Source organism: Thermobia domestica, chromosome 1, assembly GCF_964235325.1.
Source record: "Thermobia domestica chromosome 1, izTheDome1.hap1.1, whole genome shotgun sequence".
NCBI classification, from domain to species: domain Eukaryota; kingdom Metazoa; phylum Arthropoda; class Insecta; order Zygentoma; family Lepismatidae; genus Thermobia; species Thermobia domestica.
The window spans coordinates 218,758,301-218,778,977 of NC_137454.1; the positions used below are offsets into that span (position 1 = coordinate 218,758,301).

At 32.6% G+C, this 20,677-nt stretch overlaps 1 protein-coding gene across 7 annotated transcripts in view; it reads left to right on the forward strand.

The window, feature by feature from the left end:
• LOC145693937 (uncharacterized) overlaps positions 1-20,677 on the forward strand; it is a 299,148-nt gene that overhangs the window by 184,971 nt on the left and 93,500 nt on the right. For all 7 annotated transcript variants that reach the window (XM_081770111.1, XM_081770138.1, XM_081770130.1 and 4 more), the window contains 2 exons: positions 13,962-14,064; positions 16,444-16,620. In XM_081770111.1, the coding sequence (XP_081626237.1) occupies positions 13,962-14,064; positions 16,444-16,620 (280 nt within the window). The remainder of the gene's footprint in view (positions 1-13,961; positions 14,065-16,443; positions 16,621-20,677) is intronic.

Consider the following 20,677-nt stretch of genomic DNA (forward strand, 5'->3'; position numbering starts at 1 on the left):
TCTATTTTCTATATATGTTTCAGATCTTGATTAATAAAACTTCCTTGATAACGAGAATCACTTTTCTGTTCTATTTTTACCCTTGGAAGTTCTTTGTTTTTGATTTTCATTCCATATTTTTCACATGGAAATTTATCATCCTACATTTATTACTTTTTCCTCTTTTATTTGTCTCAAATAATGTCTTTAATTATTATCTCTAAATTCCCTTAATATTTTAAACATTTCCTTATTGTGTTGTATATTAGTCATATTAAACGCGAAACATATAATGTATTACTTTTTATCCCGTGAAAGACACATTGATTATTTCCACCACTCAAAGATATTAATTGAACAAAATTACTACGTATTTGTTCATTGTACGGCCAATGACAATCCACGAATGCTGAAATATAACTGTAGACCCTTTACTATAATAAGCAAGTTACAGAAAAATAACAAACAAAAAAGAAGGAAAAATGAAAATGGAAAAAGTAAATTGCTAATACAAATTTCCTACATTTTATATTTTATAATAATTGTTTACAGAGTAATATATAGAAATGCAAAGTTCGCGTACTTCATAGTTATTTCTTTTATTCTAGGGAATTGGTTAGTGTAAAATTTCCATATACTTTATTATATTAATGGGTAATGAAGATATGAATGATTTATGTTCTTGAGATTTAGAAATGAAATGAAATTTTTAAAGTTTACTATCTACGATTATACCGCTAGGCTAAAGGAGACAGTGATGATGAGAAATGAATGAAATGGTGGAATGAAGAAAGTGTGAGGATACGAGAGAACTCCGAGAAAACCCACGCACATGATGTTTGTCCATCACAAAGTTCATTTGGCGCTAGCTGGGATCGAACCAAGGACCCCAGAGGTGAACGCTCTATTACTGATCTTGAGATTTAGATTGTCCCTTTGAGCTTTAGCTGACATTAGAGGACTAAGCATTTTTATTTCAGATATATTTCAGATTTTCAATTTTGGAAAGAATCAAAATTCTCAGTAATAGAAAATGAACTACGTCAACATCATATATTACAATAGAAAGACAGAGAAATGGTTTTGCAGAAGTGTACAAAAGTATTTCAAATGAGTTAGTAAGGATATATTCATATTTTATAACAATTATTAATGTATTCTGTGGATGTACCATAAATCTTGAGATTTAAAATACCGGTACCTTCGAAGAAGAATGATACATTGTAAGTGTCAACATTTTATCAAAGCATACATGTTAATTAACAGTTTAATGAAATACTTATTTCCTGTGTTCTATATTATGTGAAAAAAAAATTAAAGAACTTATAAATAGTGTAGAAGTTCCAGCACAAAAAGCAATTTAATTAGCTAGAGCTATTTTAACGTCCGTTAACCTACAAACACGTCACGTATTTAAATTATATTGGCGAGGATGCGCTCTTAGAAGAACTCACATTATGTGCAAGGTTCAAAAGGATTTTTCCATACAAAATAGAAAGAAAGAAAGATTAATGATTACTTGCTACAATGCTAATTGTTCACTGAACTCGTTCTTCTCAAGCACTTCCGTTAACTTACAAGAAAGTGGAACAAAAGCAAATGCCAACGGACAATAAATTGTCTTCTAATGCCCCATTGGAAACAACCATATAAAATTCAAAATATAGTGTAATTAACATAACTTTTAAATTTGTACCTACAAGTATTTTGATGTGAATTTAGTGAACAAACATCGTGTGCGTGGAATTTCTTTGAGTTCTTCTGTTTCTTCCTACTTTCTTCATTTCCCCATTTCAGTCATTATCATTATTATTGTCTCTCTAGTTTCGGAGATTAATCACGAGACATTAAAACTATGAAAAAATTTTTACAAAAAATTTTATGAGTTATTCTTTGTTTTGTTATTTATTATGTTTAACGTTTTGTGGTCGATTTAGTAACCACTCATTATAAAATGTATTTATATTAATAATTCGACGATGCTGCATAGTGATTTTTTTTTTTTTTTTTTTGTTTTTGATATATCCTTTGGTTCGGAAAATAACCACTACGTGTCTATACTGTTTTGCCAACAGATGGTACTGCATGCTTTCATAGTAACTGTTCTGGTGATTATAAATGTTGAGTTGTTGAAATGTTGAGTTTAGAAAAGGTACAATAACTCGGAAAAGATCACTAGTGCAGTATGGTTTAAAACCTATATGTCCAAAATGACCAACATTAGTGTCCAATCCGTAGTTCTCGGGGTCGCTAGGCTGATGATGACATTTAAGCCCAAGTTTAAGCAAGAACAGACATGCCAGCTGGCCCAGGTTAACTTCCCGAACTACACTGGACCTCTTCTCCCTATACTAATAACTCCATAGCGATTGCTGAATCAGCAACTGGAACATCGAGCAAAGATGGTAAAACTTTCTCTCGACGAGATACCTATCACTGTTTACTACAATGTGACTATTAACTTATTCCAAGGCAAGAAGTTGCCGGAAGTTATCATTGATCTCAGTGACAAAGAGAGGCCTCTTGAAATATCATATTATGCTTTGTCTTTTGTCCAAATCCTTGAAGACATCTTACTCCAATCAATGTTCCTTTACGAAAGAATTTCATTTTTATTTATTTACTTATTTATTTACGAACATAATTCCAGATACAGCTGAACGCCAGTTTACGCCGGAATATCTAACAAATCTAAGAGATGATAACATCAGGCAATAATAATAATAATAACATCTAAGTAATAACAAGAAAGGTTGGCAATAGCTGATTGGAGTTTATCCATTAAAATGACGTCGTAGTGCAGAGTTATAAGCAGCTTTAGAATTAATTATATCTACGGGTGTACAACTTGTATAACTTAGGAAAGCTGTAGAACAGAGACCGTTGAACTACTGACAGTCTATTTTAGCGTTTCCCAAACTTTTTCAACTTGCGGTGTAACTTGGATTCTCGCGGCACAGTTATAGATATTATCATTTGTAAATATAAAAAACAGTGGTATTTTTTTCTCTGATAACTGATCTTAGCACAGAGAAGAAAACTCGATCACTGGGTTTTTCCCGTGATAAATCACTATGCTTATTTTTCATTCTAATTTAAAAACAGAAAACAATTTGCAATGAAATATTGGACTTAGGTTTTTAAAAATTCGCTTTCTCTTTCGAAAACTATATCCAACCTTTTACTAAGAAGGAAGATCACTAAATAACGAACGAACAAACAAATCTCTTTTACTTTTAAAACACAAATGTAGGTAATTTGTCGAAAGGATTGAATGATATTTTAAATTTTCAAGTTACGAAATAGTCTGCAACATTAATGAAGCAATGTAAATTTCTAGTAGAGGTTCATAGTAATGTGGAATACAAATATACATTTTCAACCTATGTTTTGCAATTTGATGCTATAGAATTAATAATTTTGTTTCGATTTCCTCGCGGCACACCAGCGGCCCGTTCACGGCACACACGGCACACCGGTTGGGAAACGCTGGTCTAGGTGGTACCACATGAGAAAATGTGTCTTACGTGATTGTCTGGCTGTTACAACTATTCTAACAACTATGTTACTGTAAGATAATCTTGATACTTTCAGTTATTAAAAAGAAAGTAATTTTTCTTTTATTAATATAAATATATAGTTAAGGATATTTTAATCAATACTATTTTAATAAGTATACTTTTATTGATTCATGGTTCAAATATTTAAAGAAATATAAGTATACTTTCGAAGGGAGCAATAATAGGGTGGTCTGACGAGTAAAACTTATCACTCCAAGAAAAGAAAAGTTTGAGAAACACTGGACTAAACGAAACGAATGATAACAGTAACTCATTATCAGTATTTACAAAGCAAATTCCTGTAGAAGTGTTTGGATTAACAGTTTTTTTTTTTTTTTTTTTTTTTTTTTTTTTTTTGTTAGCTGGACACCTTGACTACTCAGATTTTGAATAACTAGTAACAACATATAAGTAGTCGTAATTAAAATTCATTTTCAGATTATTAATGTAGCTTAAACTTATCCCGGAAGTTTAGATTTTTTTCTTTCCGTTTTTTTTAAACATGCTTTGTCACTACAAGAGTCTGACAAATAGCGTAGCTTCTTATGTCAGAACATAACTAACGTGTCTCTAACGCCTTTTAATCTTGGAGGTCCTTGTACTAGATTTCCTTGGTATCTCATCCGTGAAGAGCGTGTGCGAGTTAAGTGCTACTGCTGCTGCACATGCATCTGGGAAGAGAAAGAAAGAGCGAAAAGTCACCTCAACGAATGCAGTTCGTTTTCCCCTAGCTTAGTCTTCAGAGTTTATGTATTTGACTGGCGTTGACAGCGTGTTTGCTTATAGTATAACCAGTTAAACTAATGGACCAACAACAAAAAAAAATCTATCTCTATATAATCTTATTTCACACGCACTCTCTTTCTTTCTTTTCTTCTTTTATGTGTATATGTAAATATATACGTGTGTACATACGTCCGTACAACCCGCCCGCAAGTCTATTTTTGCCAGAGGGTCATCCTACACCGAAGATTCTTCTACAAAATCGGAGCGCCATTGGAGCGACTGCGTCCTGAAATAACTTTGGCCGCGTTACATTGCGTCTCTCGTCTTGAACAAGGAATTATCTTCTTTTTATTATTATTTTTCTTTTTTTAACTTTCTTCTTCCCTTCCTAGTCGGTGCACTGATAGCAATTCTTTTTTCTCTTTTTTTTTTCTTTGATGTACACACCACTTCAATTATCACGTTTCTTTTAAGCTTAATTGAAATAATCAGTTTGTAAATGATCTGAAAAACTTGCCGCATCCAAAATGGAATTTGCGTGAATTTGACTCCATGCGAAACGGATTAGATTTACGGTCGGTCATACGACTTGTAAGGCTGAGTAGTAAGTACTACTTGGGTTAACTCTAAATTTCTTATACAGTTCCGAGTTCCGGGGCAAAAAATATGAAGAATAAGAATTTTTTACGAAATTTTTAAAATTCTTTTGCAGCCTTTACAGCTATTTCCAAATCATATCAGCAAGGTATACACTTCAATATTAGTATTTACTATTATTAATAATAATATAGTATCACGCATATTTGAGTTTACCTATTCCATTATCTATGGCAACTTTTCCTTGGATGCCACTATCCTACAATTGAACTATACTTATCTTCTGAAACGTAAATTTTGAGATATTTCTCAAATCTGGAGCCAAAAGTTGCAAATTTTCATCTTGGAGTTTTCCTGTTTCCTCCCACTTCCTTCATTTAGCCTTTTCATTCATTTCTCATCATCACCATCTCCTTTAGCGTAGCCAGCATAATCGTGGAACGTAAACTCAATGATTTCATATTTACATGATCCATGACCGCAAATAAACAAACGACATTTACTCGCACACAAATTAAGCCTCACATATCGTTGAAAACATACACAAAATGAATTAATGCACAAAACCACATACACGAATAGTAACCTTATTTATCTTTTCTCACTTAAAAAAGTTCGTTATCTTCGTTTGTTTTAATTGGTTATTTTATCATTAATTTAATTTATTGAGTGAAAGAAGTCGTTAGTAACATATGGTTGGCATTCAATAAACCTTAATAAACTTTTAAACATTTCAGAAACCACATGAGCTTGGCACACGATCTTTACTTCATAACCTGTCTCATCTTCATCTTCTTTATCACAATCAGGTTGATTTTTTCTTGTCACTTTTCCCTATAGCTTCCTCTAGATCAGCGTTTCCCAACCTTTTTCAACTCGCGGCACACTACGGGTGTAATTTTAATTCTCGGGGCACACTCATTTGTAAATATAAAATACCGTGTTTTTTTTTCTGTGATTACTGGTCTCCTTCTCATAAAGAAGAAAGCTTACTGGTTTTCCCCGTGGTAAATCATTATGCTTATTATTTCATTCTAATTTAAAAATAGAAAATAATTGCAATGAAATATAGGATTCAGTTTTTCAAAAATACACTTTCTTTTTCGAAAACTAGATCCAACCTTTCACTAAGAAGGAAGATCACTAAATATCGAACGATCAAATCTCTTGTACTTTAAAAATATAAATGTAGGTAATTTGTATGCAATGTTTACTTTGTCAAAAGAATTGAATGATATTTTAAAATTTCAAGTTACGAAATAGTTTGAAACAATAAAGAAGCAATAATGGTTATAACAATGATAACAAGTACATTTTTCGACATTAAAAATGTACAGAAAAGTAACACAGTATGGAACTTATAATTTATTAACACGGTTAATCTACATTACAATTTTTAAATATTACACAAAGGTTAGAATTGTTCAATAATATTTTCTAATATATGAAGATTACAATTTTTCAAAAATAAGGAAAACAGGTTGGTGCACAAGGCAAAATTAATGTGCAACTTGAGTACATTCGATAGGATAATTTTCTTCAATTGTGGATGGATAGTTCATAAACACACCCTCATATCGTGTTCCGGAGTTAACAGTTGTGACCTGTTCTTACACTTGATTGTGATCATTGCAGAAAATCCTGCACCACTTAAGTAGGATGTAGAAAAGGGAATGGCAACTTTCACAGCCTTTGTAGAAATAGCTGTAGAAATGTGTAAGAGACTGCGGCAAATAAAATTCTGTTTCCGAAATACTACCTGTTACACAGTAATTTCTGCACAATAATATATTACAACTACAGTATTTTTTTCTATTGTAGATGATCATAGTAATGTGAAATATATATATATATATATATATATATATATATATATATATATATATATATATATATATATATATATATATATATATATATATATATATAATATGCACGATCTTTACCATTGAGGTCAATACAGTTTTCAAGGACAATAAACATTTGTTTGAATTATCCAAAAATTTCGAATTATCCACGTTCCAATTAACGAGAGTCCACTGTATATAATCTAACTTAAATATAGATCTCTTGTTTAATTTTAAAGACTGATATTTTTTTTCCGTATGCAACAGTTTTACCCTTTAGTAAAGTGGGATTATTTAGTTCACACAAGGGTTAACATTTGTAAGTTCGAAAAAATTCAGATTTTCACTAATTTTCATAACACATTTGAAAAAGAATAAAACAAACTGTTTTTTAAAGAACATTCTTCCTTTAAAAAATAAACAACAAACTAAAACAAATCGTACTAAAAAGTAAAAAAAAATAATTGTTTTAAAGAAAATTATTTTAAAAACTTTCTGTTTATGTGACTAGAAAGAAAGCCTTTTAAAGTACTCTCATATACAATTGTTTGATTTACATGAGAATTGAACAACTCATGAATTGATTGAATATGAGAGCACTCCCCAAGTTTTCATTTTTAGTCACTGTATATTTTCTTGAAAACAAATTTTGTTTTACATTTTAGTATTATGTATTTGAATTTGTTTCTCATTTTCTTTAAAAAATCGTTTTAAAAATATTTATTTTACTTTTCACACTTTTTTCCCAATATGTGCATCTGATTTCAAAAGTGTACATATTTACATGGTATCATTCACAAATGATGCAAACATAAAACATTCACGTGTGCCTATGTGCAATTACATACTGGAATCTGTGGTTTCCCAGCGGACATTTCCTTGTCTACAGCAATAGTTTTAGGGATAAAATTTCCTCTGGAATTATTCAACCATCTGGTTGACCTAATTAAGTAATGGTCAGCAAGCCGCAATGGGCTCTATGTGGATACGTAAAATAAGCACTGATGGGGTTTAGTTGCTGGTTGTATGGATGATCATTGGAGATAACTAGGTGGTATTATAGCATGTCTCTCATCCATCGTCGCGAAAACAATACAGGAGGACGGTGGGGGGCTACTTTTAAAATATTGTTAATGAACTCTGATCGGGAGAATAACCAAACGTTTTATTATAATCTTATGAAAGGATTGAAGTAACTTATCACTTATGTAAGTTACTTACAAATATTAATTTTTCTACTAACGAAATAAGTTAAAAGTAGATAACGCCACCCCAATAATATTCTTATCAAATTAAATGTCAATATATACGAAAATCAAAATATGAAATGAGAAATCAACTACATATTCCAATAAATGCCTATTTCTCTTATAAGAAGCACTCTGGCATTTGACCGTTAAGGGTTTACACTACAGCGAAATTAAACTACCGCTAATTTTTTTTAAGTTTTTCTGTAATATCTTCAAAACAAATAAAAATGTTCGAAAAGCAGAAACGTAATGAACTAGACAATACGATTTTGCATGTGATATCCCAACTCATCTATCTGCTTTCGATTTGTAACTGTAGATAGATTTAGCATTTTTGCGGGTTCTGTAAATAGCGGCATACCAAAAGTAGATAGGCGAATTGTGGTAAAGGTATCACATGCAAAATCGTATTGTCTAGTTCACTACGTTTCTGCTTTTCGAACATTTTTATTTGTTTTGAAGATATTACAGAAAATACTCTAAAATTAGCGTTAGTTTAATTTCGCTGTAGTGAAGACCCTTAAGAAGAGCTACATTCTTGATAGTCTCTGGAAGTAACAGGAAATGAATGAATGAACAGAATCCATCTTCTGTGTTTATATTTCATTATTTTTAGTTTAACTAATCTGTTGAGCAAACTATTCGCAAAGAATGAATAGCTTTTCGGGTATAAGAGTAAAGTGTTCAAATGAACAAAATGTGTATCTTTGATGCACGTGCTTTCAGGATCGATTCCTGGTGAGCACATATAATTACCTATATGGACCCAAAATGGTGAGGCAATTAGAGGATGCCTGACTTAAGAAAAGCGAATTTTGGTCCAAAAAGACAGAAATAACGACTGTAGAAACCGATGTAGTAAACAAACGTCACCCAATAAAAACCGTCTGCTCGGCTGGCCATAGCACATCATGGACTTTAAGGCGATGGAGTTCAGTTTAGAGGCATTGAAACTTTATAAAATATGTCGAAATCTCGAATTCAAGTGCATTTTTCGACAATATAAGATGGAAATTCAAAGTTATGACGTACGAAAGTGAAAACGACAACCAGACAATTCTTACATCATAGTTACTCCTTACGCCTGAACTATCTTTTCCATCTGTTTCTGAGAAATTATATATATACGTGTACATAATTCGTTTATAATGAAAACTCCGGTGAGCTGCCGAAGACTACAGTCGTTTAAATATGGAATTGGTCCAGATGGCATTGAAATGTATGTATAGTGTCAGGATTGCCAACGCAATATCCAAAAATTCCGCTAGGTCAAAAACCAAATCAAGATTTTATAAAAACTTTTTTCTACTTTTTTCTTCCTATTTTCCAGTAGATAACAGAATGTTTATATATATATATATATATATATATATATATATATATTATATATATATATATATATATATATAATCTTTCTATCAAGATTGTGAGGTAGCGATTTTGGCAGATCCAAAATGCAACACTTAAATAAGTACCGGTACAGTATTTCTTTTAGTTATTTTCGGTTCGTTATACGTTTTAAAAAGAGATCTCTAAATACAAAACGAAAGCAAACGCGTGGGTGATATTTAGAAATGAAATATGTTTTACTCCCTTTCTTGATGTTGGATAGTAAATAATAAAGAACATGAAATGAGAAATGGTCGACAAGAAAATTTAATATATATATATATATATATATAATATATATATATATATAGATATAGATATAGATAGATAGATTTATATATATATATATATATATATATATATATATATATATATATATATATATATATATATATATATATATATATAGATATATATATATATATATATATATATATATATATATATATATATATATATATATAGATATAGATATAGATAGATAGATTTATATATATATATATATATATATATATATATATATATATATATATATATATATATATATATATATACATTGTAATGGGAACATGAAAAATAAATTTGTGATTTAAAAAAAACAAGTATTAATTTTTTCTTCTTTCAATTGCTTACTCGATATTAAATTGGTGGAATGATAGTGTTTCATAAATAACGTATAATGCAGTTGTCTATGAAACTGTAGGAAGAGAAAAGAAGGGAGTAACAAGTTTCTTTTATAAACTATTTGCACGATTAGATAAGTCGATGACATTTATCTTGCAGTGAGAAAAATTCGAGTCACATTGCGCCTGAAGCTGAGCAAAATCTCAACCCATAAGCGTTTTTACATATTTTACGCTGAATAAGTTAAAAGCGAGCATGAAATAAACTAAATTGGCCACCCTGTACTATTGGCTTCCGTACAGACGGAAAGAGAGAAAAGAGATCATCTGTCAGGCAATGTTGCCAGTTTATTCATTTTATACAACGACAGACCACTGGTAACATCAGTAGAGGATATTTAGTTTGCAAATCTCCTTTGCCCCTCCCATTGTCCCTTTCCCCTCTCTGTTTGTCTTTGCATTCTTTTAATCCTCCTTTTGGCTCCTCTGTTTACATTTGACAAATGACCGATTTCTTTCTTATAGTGATGTTTTCATTGTTAGCTTCTATATTGGTGAGTGAGTCGGTACAAAAATAACGATCTAGGACTCAGGTATTGATTGAAATCTATGTCAATAATCTGGAAAGAATGAATGACTATAAGTTTTTTTTTTTTTTTTAAGACCTACAAATTCCCTTCTTTCTTTATACGAAGTGAAGGGTCTCTACGTTAAAAATGATACATTGATGAAAGAATGGGTGATGGGTCTTTATTGTAATTTATTATCGCCACAAAAAAGCAAACAGTCAATCTGTGCAGTAATTAGAAACTCCTACGAAGACTCAACGATGACACGTTTTATCATTAATAACTTATTTAAAATTTGGTTGCCTTTTGCTGCATACCTAAAGCATGAGTATGTCTTTCTTCTTTTCTTACATCAAGCACACATAATATTTGATTCAAACTTTTTTTTTTAATGAACGACTTAGGTTATTTTGAGAACTCTTTCTACAAAATGCTGATGACAGACTGATTGTTTATGCTATGCAATATCCGACAGTAGTGGAGATATAGCCCAAAAATAAACCTTGAGATCTAGATTTTAAAGGGTGAAAATTCATTGTTTATAAATACATAGATCTTATTATAAGCTCAATGTCAATGAACAGGGTGTCTCGAATTTTACTGAACTGCTTCATTCTAATCTGCAGCGAGCTCCTTCGTGGGTAAGCGGTTAGCGTGCGCGCCTTTGGCGTGGGAGACCCGGGTTCTATTCCCGGCGGGAGCTCATGTGGTTTGAATTCCACGTTAATTAGTAGGTCCACGTCTCATATAGCCTCGCTGCTGAACGAAACATTAAACTCAAAATCAACTCAACTCTAATCTGCAATGCCAGATGTCCACTTTGAGCAACTTCTTGATAGATTTATTCTACTATTATCACGCAATAGATAAGGGAATGGAGTAGATCGCTGGGCCATTTGAATCATATAAGTCACATATCCCCCCCCCCCTCTCATCCTGGTAATATAGGTTTTGCTTTTCAGATTCGGTTTGACTCGGTGATCCGGAAGTATCCGCTGAAATCATGTCAACTCTATAGCATTGTTCCGGAATTCCATAATGTATTAATGATGTCTATTGCTCGAGCGTAAATATTCTTGTGTTTGATTCCCCATAAGATATTATTTCTCAATCAAGATACCATCTCTTGAAAATTTAAATACAATTTCATATTTATGTGTCTTCCTATACCGAAAAAAACCCACATACAATGGTTTTAAACACAGACTACACAAGAAATCTCACAAATGTTAGTGAGGTTACAGCAGCATCACTCATATTCTACATGGCAAATTTTACAGGTTCACTCACTTAGATTTTAACTTGATTCACAAGGAAACCATGTAGATTTTCTTTTCTATGATTCTCATGCGCTTATTCTCTGATAACATTGGTAGTTATCTTTCAGTGCAGTGCTTTGACAAACACACAGAAGATGAAGAAACAAAAATTATAGATTTAATGAAAAGAGAAAAAGAGGAAGAGAATCCTGCTTTATAAGAATTACGTTAGCATATTCAAGGCTCTTCCTCGACAAAATTTCGTGCTTTAAGTTTTGCACGAGTCACTCCAGATCACTGGCACTGGTGAGCATGGATACAGGAGCACACCTATGGGGGTCCACCAAGTTCAATCCCTCCTCAAAAACACTTCCTAACTCAACATACATTTGTACACTTTTTCAGTGAAACTATACTTGTTTTAATAGAGAAATGATTGATGTAGCATGGAAATTTGATATTACGCTTCATCTCTATTCATTCTCTTATAAAAGCAATCTAGTTCTATCATTTTTTCTGAAAATATAGGTTGTAGTATTTTACAACTAGTTATCGTCTTTAAGAGTGCAGAATAATATCCGTTCAATATACATAGACGCAATGGCTTATAGTATTGGACCTCCCCTCAAAGCTTGGACCTTCTTAACAAAAAATTCTGGGTGCATACCTGAGTATGATTACTTCTAGGTGACTGATCAGGAGGTTTGTGACAGTGGCGGATCTAGGCCGGGGCTGGGGGGGCAGACGAAAATAATTGAAGCTATTATTTGTTCCCCCAGTTTTTTGAATGACGAAAATATTTGTATATTTTTGAAAGTTAATAGTAAACTCGTGATATACCTATCATAGTCGGCAGTCTGGCTGCTCCCCCCAGTTTTTACCTTCTAGATCCGCCACTGGTTTGTGACCCGTTCCATGACTGACGCTTATATGTACGTAGATAAAGCAACAGGAAACACAGTATTCCATAATTACTATTTTCAGAAAGTTTTCCAGTAACACATTAGAACACTGATAGTAATTTTTACTATAAGCAGCAGGTTTTCATATACCAAGTATTTCGAAACAACAACGACAACGTTTGGGTGCTGATTCCTGACACCAAGATAAGACAAAAAGTATAGACCAACCTGGATGCACAAATGCTTCCTTTCGGAGTTATAGGCTGCCAAAAACATGAAAAAATGAATTTTAAAGATCTATTGCTTCAAAACTATGGAACCTACCGTAGTCGGGTCAAGACTTCACCTAGGAACTAATATATATGCTATCCAAAAATACAAGTTTCATAATCCTGCGGTACTTCTGTAGCAATTTTTATAGAGTAAGGTTGGCTACGGGCATTAATATGAAATACTCACCAACTACCTCATTAAAAATTGTTGCGAAAGTACCACAGGGCTGTGAAACTAAAATATTTGGATAGGCTACATACTAGTTCCTAAGTGAAGTCCTAAATCGACTAGGGTGGGTCCCATAGTTTTGGAGCTATGGACCTTTAAAATTCTTTTTTTTTTTATGTTTTCGGCAGCCTGCAACTCCGAAAGGAAGCATTTGTGCATCCAGGTTTATCTATACTTTTTTCTTATCTTGGTGTCAGGAATCACCTCCCAACGTTGTCGGTGTTGTTTTGAAACACCCTGTATATATAGAAAAATACACGCTCTTCGCGCGGGGAGAATACGTTTCATTTTGGACATAAAGGGATGAATTTGGATTTAAACTGCATCGTAAGTGTCAATGTTCGTCTCAGTAACCCCGAAAACTATGGATTCAATACTAATATCAGTCATTATTTTTTATCATTTTTGTATCTCCCACTCCCCGCTAGAAGTGCTAGGGAGATCTTACCCCTAACGGCTGTAACGGCTCAAGTTTAGCTTTGAGTTATCAAATATTTCAAATGAACTATTATCGTGATTAATTAATGTTGTTAATTAATGTTTATTAGTATCAATTACTATCAATTATTTTATCAATTAGTATCAATTAGTATTAATTAATTTATAAAACATACTGATAGACCTAAATGTTCGTACTAAATTAGCATAATTTCATTATGTTACTGATTATTTCTTTCTATTTAATTAAATTGTTAGAGTTTTAATTTTGCATCGTGTACTCAAACTGTTTATTTATTTGCTTATTATCTATTTTTATAGGACGAAACAACGACTGATGGCTTCGTGCAACCAAAACAAATCGATCTTGAAAAGTTGTTCACGCCTGCCTCCCTTTCCGGAGATGCAACGCCACAGAGACAGAGTAAGTAATGAAGGAACTCATAATAAAATGTACACAAGTGAATCAGAAACTATCAGAGTCTTGAAAATTAAAATTTCTACTTTTATACCAATAATTAACCAAGGTTGTGCAAAAACAATTATATGTCCATGATTGCAATTTATCAGATATTTTAACATTGAAATGAATTCTTAGTCCAGTTAACGAAGAAAAATAGAAATAACAAATCGTGTAGTTTTAAGATTTGGCACAGCTATGAGAGGGGAATGCCTAAAACACATAGATACTAAGTCTTCGAGGGCGAGAGGTCGGTGCGGTGGGGGTTTAAAGGTAGTTTTATTCTTCAAGCTTGTCTTAAATATCGCAAAAGCTATGGTGTAACAAAATAATAATAATAATAATAATAATAATAATAATAATAATAATAATAATAATAATAATAATAATAATAATAATAATAATAATAATAATAATAATAATAAGTACAGAATTAAAATACATTAAATTTTCTATGAAAGTACCCTTTACGTTTCTGTTCCAAAGGATCAATAGTTTAGAAGAAGAAAAAGGAGACAAAAAGTATATATATTTTTTAAAAAGTATAACTAAAAGTGTTCAGGTAACTTGAAGAAAAAAATTTATGCCTATACAGTAATATACAGAGGCAATATACAACATAATGCATAAACACACACGGGCGCGCGCGGGGGCTCGGATGCAGGGCGCTTTTGTACGAATCGTTTGTGCATATAATTCCACATCTTGCTTACAAGTTAGTTTTCCTACGAGCGTTTATATGACTACTTCAAGTAAAGTCCAGAAAGTCAATAACAAATAATATATGAAATAATAAAATAAATAATACAATATATGAAATTAATTGCTATCTACTGCTTTGTAGCAGTTTCAATTTGATATTTAAAGAAAGTTCAAAATAAAAAAATAAAGAAAATTATATCTTAAATATCCATAGTTATGTCTTGTTCGCTAAATTAAAATAAATTGTGAAAACACTTGATGGAATCACTTCTGGACAGAATCGATAATAAACAGGAAATTAACGAACAAATATTTGCCCAACGTAAATTTCAGATCAACTTGAAGCCTAGTTGATTGTTTTACCACTGAATATATATGTCAATCCTTGCAGCAAGGAAGATATCCGAAACCCTAGCACTAATAATAATGAGAACAAGATAAACTTAAGTAGAAGATTTTACATAATGAACACTTTACTTTGAACATGGTCCTATTTCTAAAGTGCCATTCTAATAATGCCAATATACAATTCAAAAAATAAATAAATAAATAAAAATATTTCCAATATATAGGTATTTATGATAAAATTAGAACAAACTAGAGGTGGCAAGTCTAGTTTTTACAAACAATTTTACTATTTTTATAGTGATTTGACCCACAATATTTTACGACTTTTCAAAACACTTGTAGAACTTGTAAGTTTTGAGAAACGGGACCCTGAAAGGTATATCAATGTTATATAGCAAACTGTGGCTACTATTCAAAAATAAAATAAGTATTATTAAATTATACTCGCATCCTCGACAAATTTAAATCTTTAAAATTCTTCCATTTGGGAAATAAACAATTCACTTCTTAGAATATTAGGTTAAGGAATTGTGGTTAGAATAAGTAAAAGTAGAAAGAACTACAATGGTATTAGTGCAGTATGAGCCTATTTCCTACAACAATATTAAGAAATTGGTATATAAAGTGCATTATGGGTCCATTTCCTTGAGAAATATGTAGAAATTCGTGTGCCGTTCTCAAAAATAAGTAAGTAAGAAATTAGATTCTTGAATTTACTTTTAAACTCTATTCAAAGAACTAAGACAATGTAACTTCACGTAACTAAAAAAAATATTTTTTTGTACTTACCTACCCCCAAGCAAACTACATAAGCGACCTGAAATATTGTTTCAGTAGTTGACTCCAATTAATGTTGTTGTGCTAGGTGAAACTCTACTACATCAGAACCGACTACAAATCATTGCCGATTGCGTAACCAGTAGTTAAAGTAAGATGCTAAGATGCTATAGTGCCTCAGGTTTTATGAAATAGCAAACACACTGCCGCATAAAAATATTATATTGACACTCAGAAATACAATAGGTGAAGTTGAGATAGAAGCACAGAAACTTACGCTGGTATATATGAAAAATTATAGAGATACCTCTCTGCTATTTTTCTGCTTTAAACACTGACAAGGCACTAATATTGCTTAATGTGTCTTCTGTGACCATTTATCAATGACACTATTTCAGTTTCCTAAGATGTAAATAATGAGTTACCACGATTCCAGAACACTCATAATAAAAAAGTTATTTAATGTTTTTCATAATGTTTATAAATCAATTTACGTTTTTTTTCAATTATTTCCAGGGAAGATGTTTGCGTCGTCCAGCTTCTATTCGCCCAATCTGCACCCGACGGTGGAGGAGCAGGTGGAATTGGCCCGTAGAATTTCCAGCTCTCTTAGTGACATCAGCAACCGACAGAGCCGTGGCCAATCCATGTACGAGAAGAGAAAAAGACGCTCCGTCAAATGGGTCCACGAATGTAAGTCACTAAATGAATATTTTGTCTACTCATAAGGTTTATGTGCAAATATTAACAGTAAGAGCTTTTATGTTGGTAAGCCATGCAACAAATTCCATTTTGGTGGGATTTCAGAACGATTTTTTTACAAAGGAATCAGGAGACATTTTGTCCGAGTAAAAGATAAAAGCGGGACAAAATATTATGCATCTGTCATTCTTCTATTCTCTGGCATCTCTTCATCTGCCAGTTCTCTATTTGTATACAATACTAATTATAATTAGGAACGCATTTAGTTGTGCAATGATAAGATTCTTATATTTATACTTTTATAACACTAATACTGTGAAACATATCTACAACTGACTTTTTCGTTGATTGTACATGAAAGGACACCACAATTTGCTCATGAAAAATATTAGTCCAATTTCTTTAATTTTAATACATGGTTTAGTTTACGAGGTTCAGAGTTTGCAGCGTAACTCTTTTAATCTATCTTCTTCTGGATGACCACCCTGGGAGCAAAAGTCCGTACTTGAAAGAAAAAATAAAGAAAATACAAGTCTTAACTTTCAACCACGGACCCGACCTCCGGAGAAATAATCCAGAAAAAATAGGGAGAGATTTCGCCGGTACTGTATGAAAAGACTGCTAAGTGTATACAGAAAATAATAATGTTTCTCTCTCACTTTCAATTTACTTAACTTCATTCAGAAAACCTTTTAACTGTTCTTGGAAAATATCGTAGCATTGACAATTCTAATAATATTAATAACAAGAACCAATATTTAAACTAACAATACAAAAATAGCAATAGGATACTAATAAATGCAAAAACTACAATCCCCGAAAAGGAACAACCTGAAAAACATGTTTAACATGCCATTCCAACATGACCTACAGTAATATCCTTATTTCTTTTTTTAATTTTTGGAAAGTACATTTTGTAAAAGAAAAATTTACACTTGCTCGTTACTCAAAATCTGAATCATTAAAGATTATTTAATTACATTGTTTGAATATATTCACGGTTGTCCACGAGACAAATGAACCCATTTTTACACAAAACAAAAATAATTAAACTTAACATAAGGTAATATATATATATATATATATATATATATATATATATATATATATAGGCTACGTACTATAGTCAATGCATTCCATTGCTGGTTCAAAACCAACAAATCACAATCGGGTATATAAATCACGAAGCCTTCGTCATATTACACAACCAACTGGTAACAGACCATTCAATATAAGTTCCCAATGCATATCATATCTGCGTTTAAGACCGGAAAGGTAAAGAGGAAAGGACAAAAGGAAAATATTTAAAGTCATAAGTCCAGATAGAAGTAGAAGATAGCGCCATCTACTTTTAGATTCGTTACGATCCATGTCCTCACAATTTGAAATCTCCTAGACCACAAACCTTGGAAACATATGTTTTCTGATAAATGTTTACAAAATTCACGTTTAAAAAACTGAAGTATAAGAAAGCACAAAAATTGTTCTGAAAACTAGTTTTGATCAAGTTCATAGCCAAAATTAAAATACAGATGCAGTTCTCCAGATCCTGATTTTAAAATGCAGTGGGGACAAAACTCAGAAAATAATTTTGTTTTTGTTACTATTAGCTGTCAAAATATTGATATATCCAGAATCATATAAATCATGTACAACTTCTACAACAGACTGTTGTAGAAACACTATTAGTTTCTAACAGTGGTGCATTTTGGAAATTTTGTTCAGAACCTCGAAAATTACAATACGTAATAATTTTAATGAATTTGATCTGACATTTTACATAAGAAGATTGTGGGACCTCTTTCTGTGAAATGAGATAAATTTACAAATTTCGGATGCGAGGAAGATAATTAGGTAGATATCAATTTTGGTAAAACTAATTAAGAATTAAAGACATAACGATTTTCTTCGAATAGGTTAAATTTATCATTTATATAGCAAGAGAAAGTCGATAATCAATTTATATGGGTTAGTCATCTCTATACATAAAGCTTGTCTTCTAAGATTACGTGTTGCTTGCCACGGTATTGTTCTTGCTGATTTATCTTATATCATAATCGTGAAGATTTACACAAAATCGACTCATAAGCTGAGATGACTATATAATAACGATCAAATCTATTATACATATTTATAAAAAGAATACATACAAATGATCCCAAGCATGTTATTGGATTACTGCTCTATCGGCTGTTAATGTCACAGTTGAATTTATTCAAGTTGAGTTTAAGCACTCAAGGTAATCATTTGTGTTCTTAAAAACCTACCAAGTTTTTTAAAATTCATATTACATACATATTGAGTGTTTGAATGTGTTGCCAAGGTTGAGTCTAGACATATCATCAGGACAACCTATCAGAGGGGTGATAACCCCGACAAATGTCTGCAACCCGAACCTTAGGCGGGGCTATACAATTATATTTTCTTTTAGTTTTTTTTTATAACTTTCCTAGACATTAAACTAAACAAAATTAGATTTAAATATATTGATTTAACAAATTGATGACAAAAACGAAGATTAGTCCATTTATAATGTAAGAATTTAGTGACTTTTGTATTGTTACTTGGCTATTTGTGTGCTATTTTCAAGCTCACAGAAATTATTAAAATACACTGATGGGCAATCTCTTTTCTCCATAGCATTCTGAAACAAGATGGAATGTGCACTAATTGAGAAATAAAGCGTATAGCAGAAAACCCTACCAGAAGTGAAAAATGCAATCTTTCAGTTTAACGTCCCATGATTATGCCCTTTAGTCTAAGGCAGACGGATGATGAATTTCATACTTATGGAATGGTATATTAAAAAAACTCGTTGGGTAAATTTTAAGGAGAGATTTCATCCCGTAAGGTTTCGATCAAGCGAAATTTTGGTCCGCGAGGTTTTGACCAAGTAATATTTTGGTCCACAAGATTTTGGGCGGCGACGTTTTGGGTACGCGAGGTTTTTGGCGGCGATGTTTTGAGCACGTGAGATTTTGGGTAGCGAGGTTTTGTCCACGCTAGGCTTTGGCCACGTGACGTTTTGGCCCGTGAGATTTTGGGGAACGAGGTTTTGTGGGATACGGACAAAATCTCGCGGCCGAAACATCGCGTGGCCAAAACCTCGCCGCCCAAAACCTCGCGGGACAAAATCTCGCCGGGCCAAAACCTCGCGTGGCCAAAACCTCGCGAACCAAAATTTCGCTTGGTCAAAACCTTGCGGGATACGTCTCTTGAGAACGGCTCTTATTTGTAAAAGAATACATAATAATTGCTTTTGGCTGTTGGAATGGTCTGCCCAAGCAGCTTAATAAAAATGCAGTGTAGTATAACAATATCTGCTGCTTTTCTTATAAGTAAAAAGAAAAAAGGAAGGAAGAGCTTGGTGTCGTGAGGGTAGGGGCACCGAATTCTACTTCGCCCCGGGCGCCGAAATCTCTAGCTACGGCTGTTTATATATCCCCCTCCCTTTTGTTGTGCCGACAAAGTGAAATTATAAAAACACATCCTAGGCTCGAACCTTATCTATGTTGAAAATTTGATTGAGATCGGTAGGATGGCTCAAGAGGTATAATGTAACAAACATATTTAATTTTTATATATATAGATTTCCAAAGCATGCATTAGAATTTTTCTTGTCAATATTTTAATGTAATTATGTGTTATTACTAAATATATACATATAGTAATATATAGAACATTCTACATTGAAGAAATCGGCGTGAAGAGGTTTTATCCTGACGACATTTCTTCCCAGGCGACACTACGTCTCGCTTAATTTAGACCAGGCGAGATTCTGTGTCGCGAGATCATTACAACGAGGTTTTGGTCAGGCGAGATTTTGAGTATGGCGATATTTTGGGGCGCGAGGTTTTGGAAGACGAGGTTTTGGCAAGGCGAGGTTTTGGCCCGCGAGGTTTTGGGAGGCGAGGTTTCGGCCCGGCGAGATTTTGGGTTGCGAGGTTTTGGGAGGCGAGGTTTTGGCCAGGCGATATTTTGTCCCGCGAGGTTTTGGGCGGCGAGGTTTTGGCCAGGCGAGGTTTCGGCCCGGCGAGATTTTGGCCCG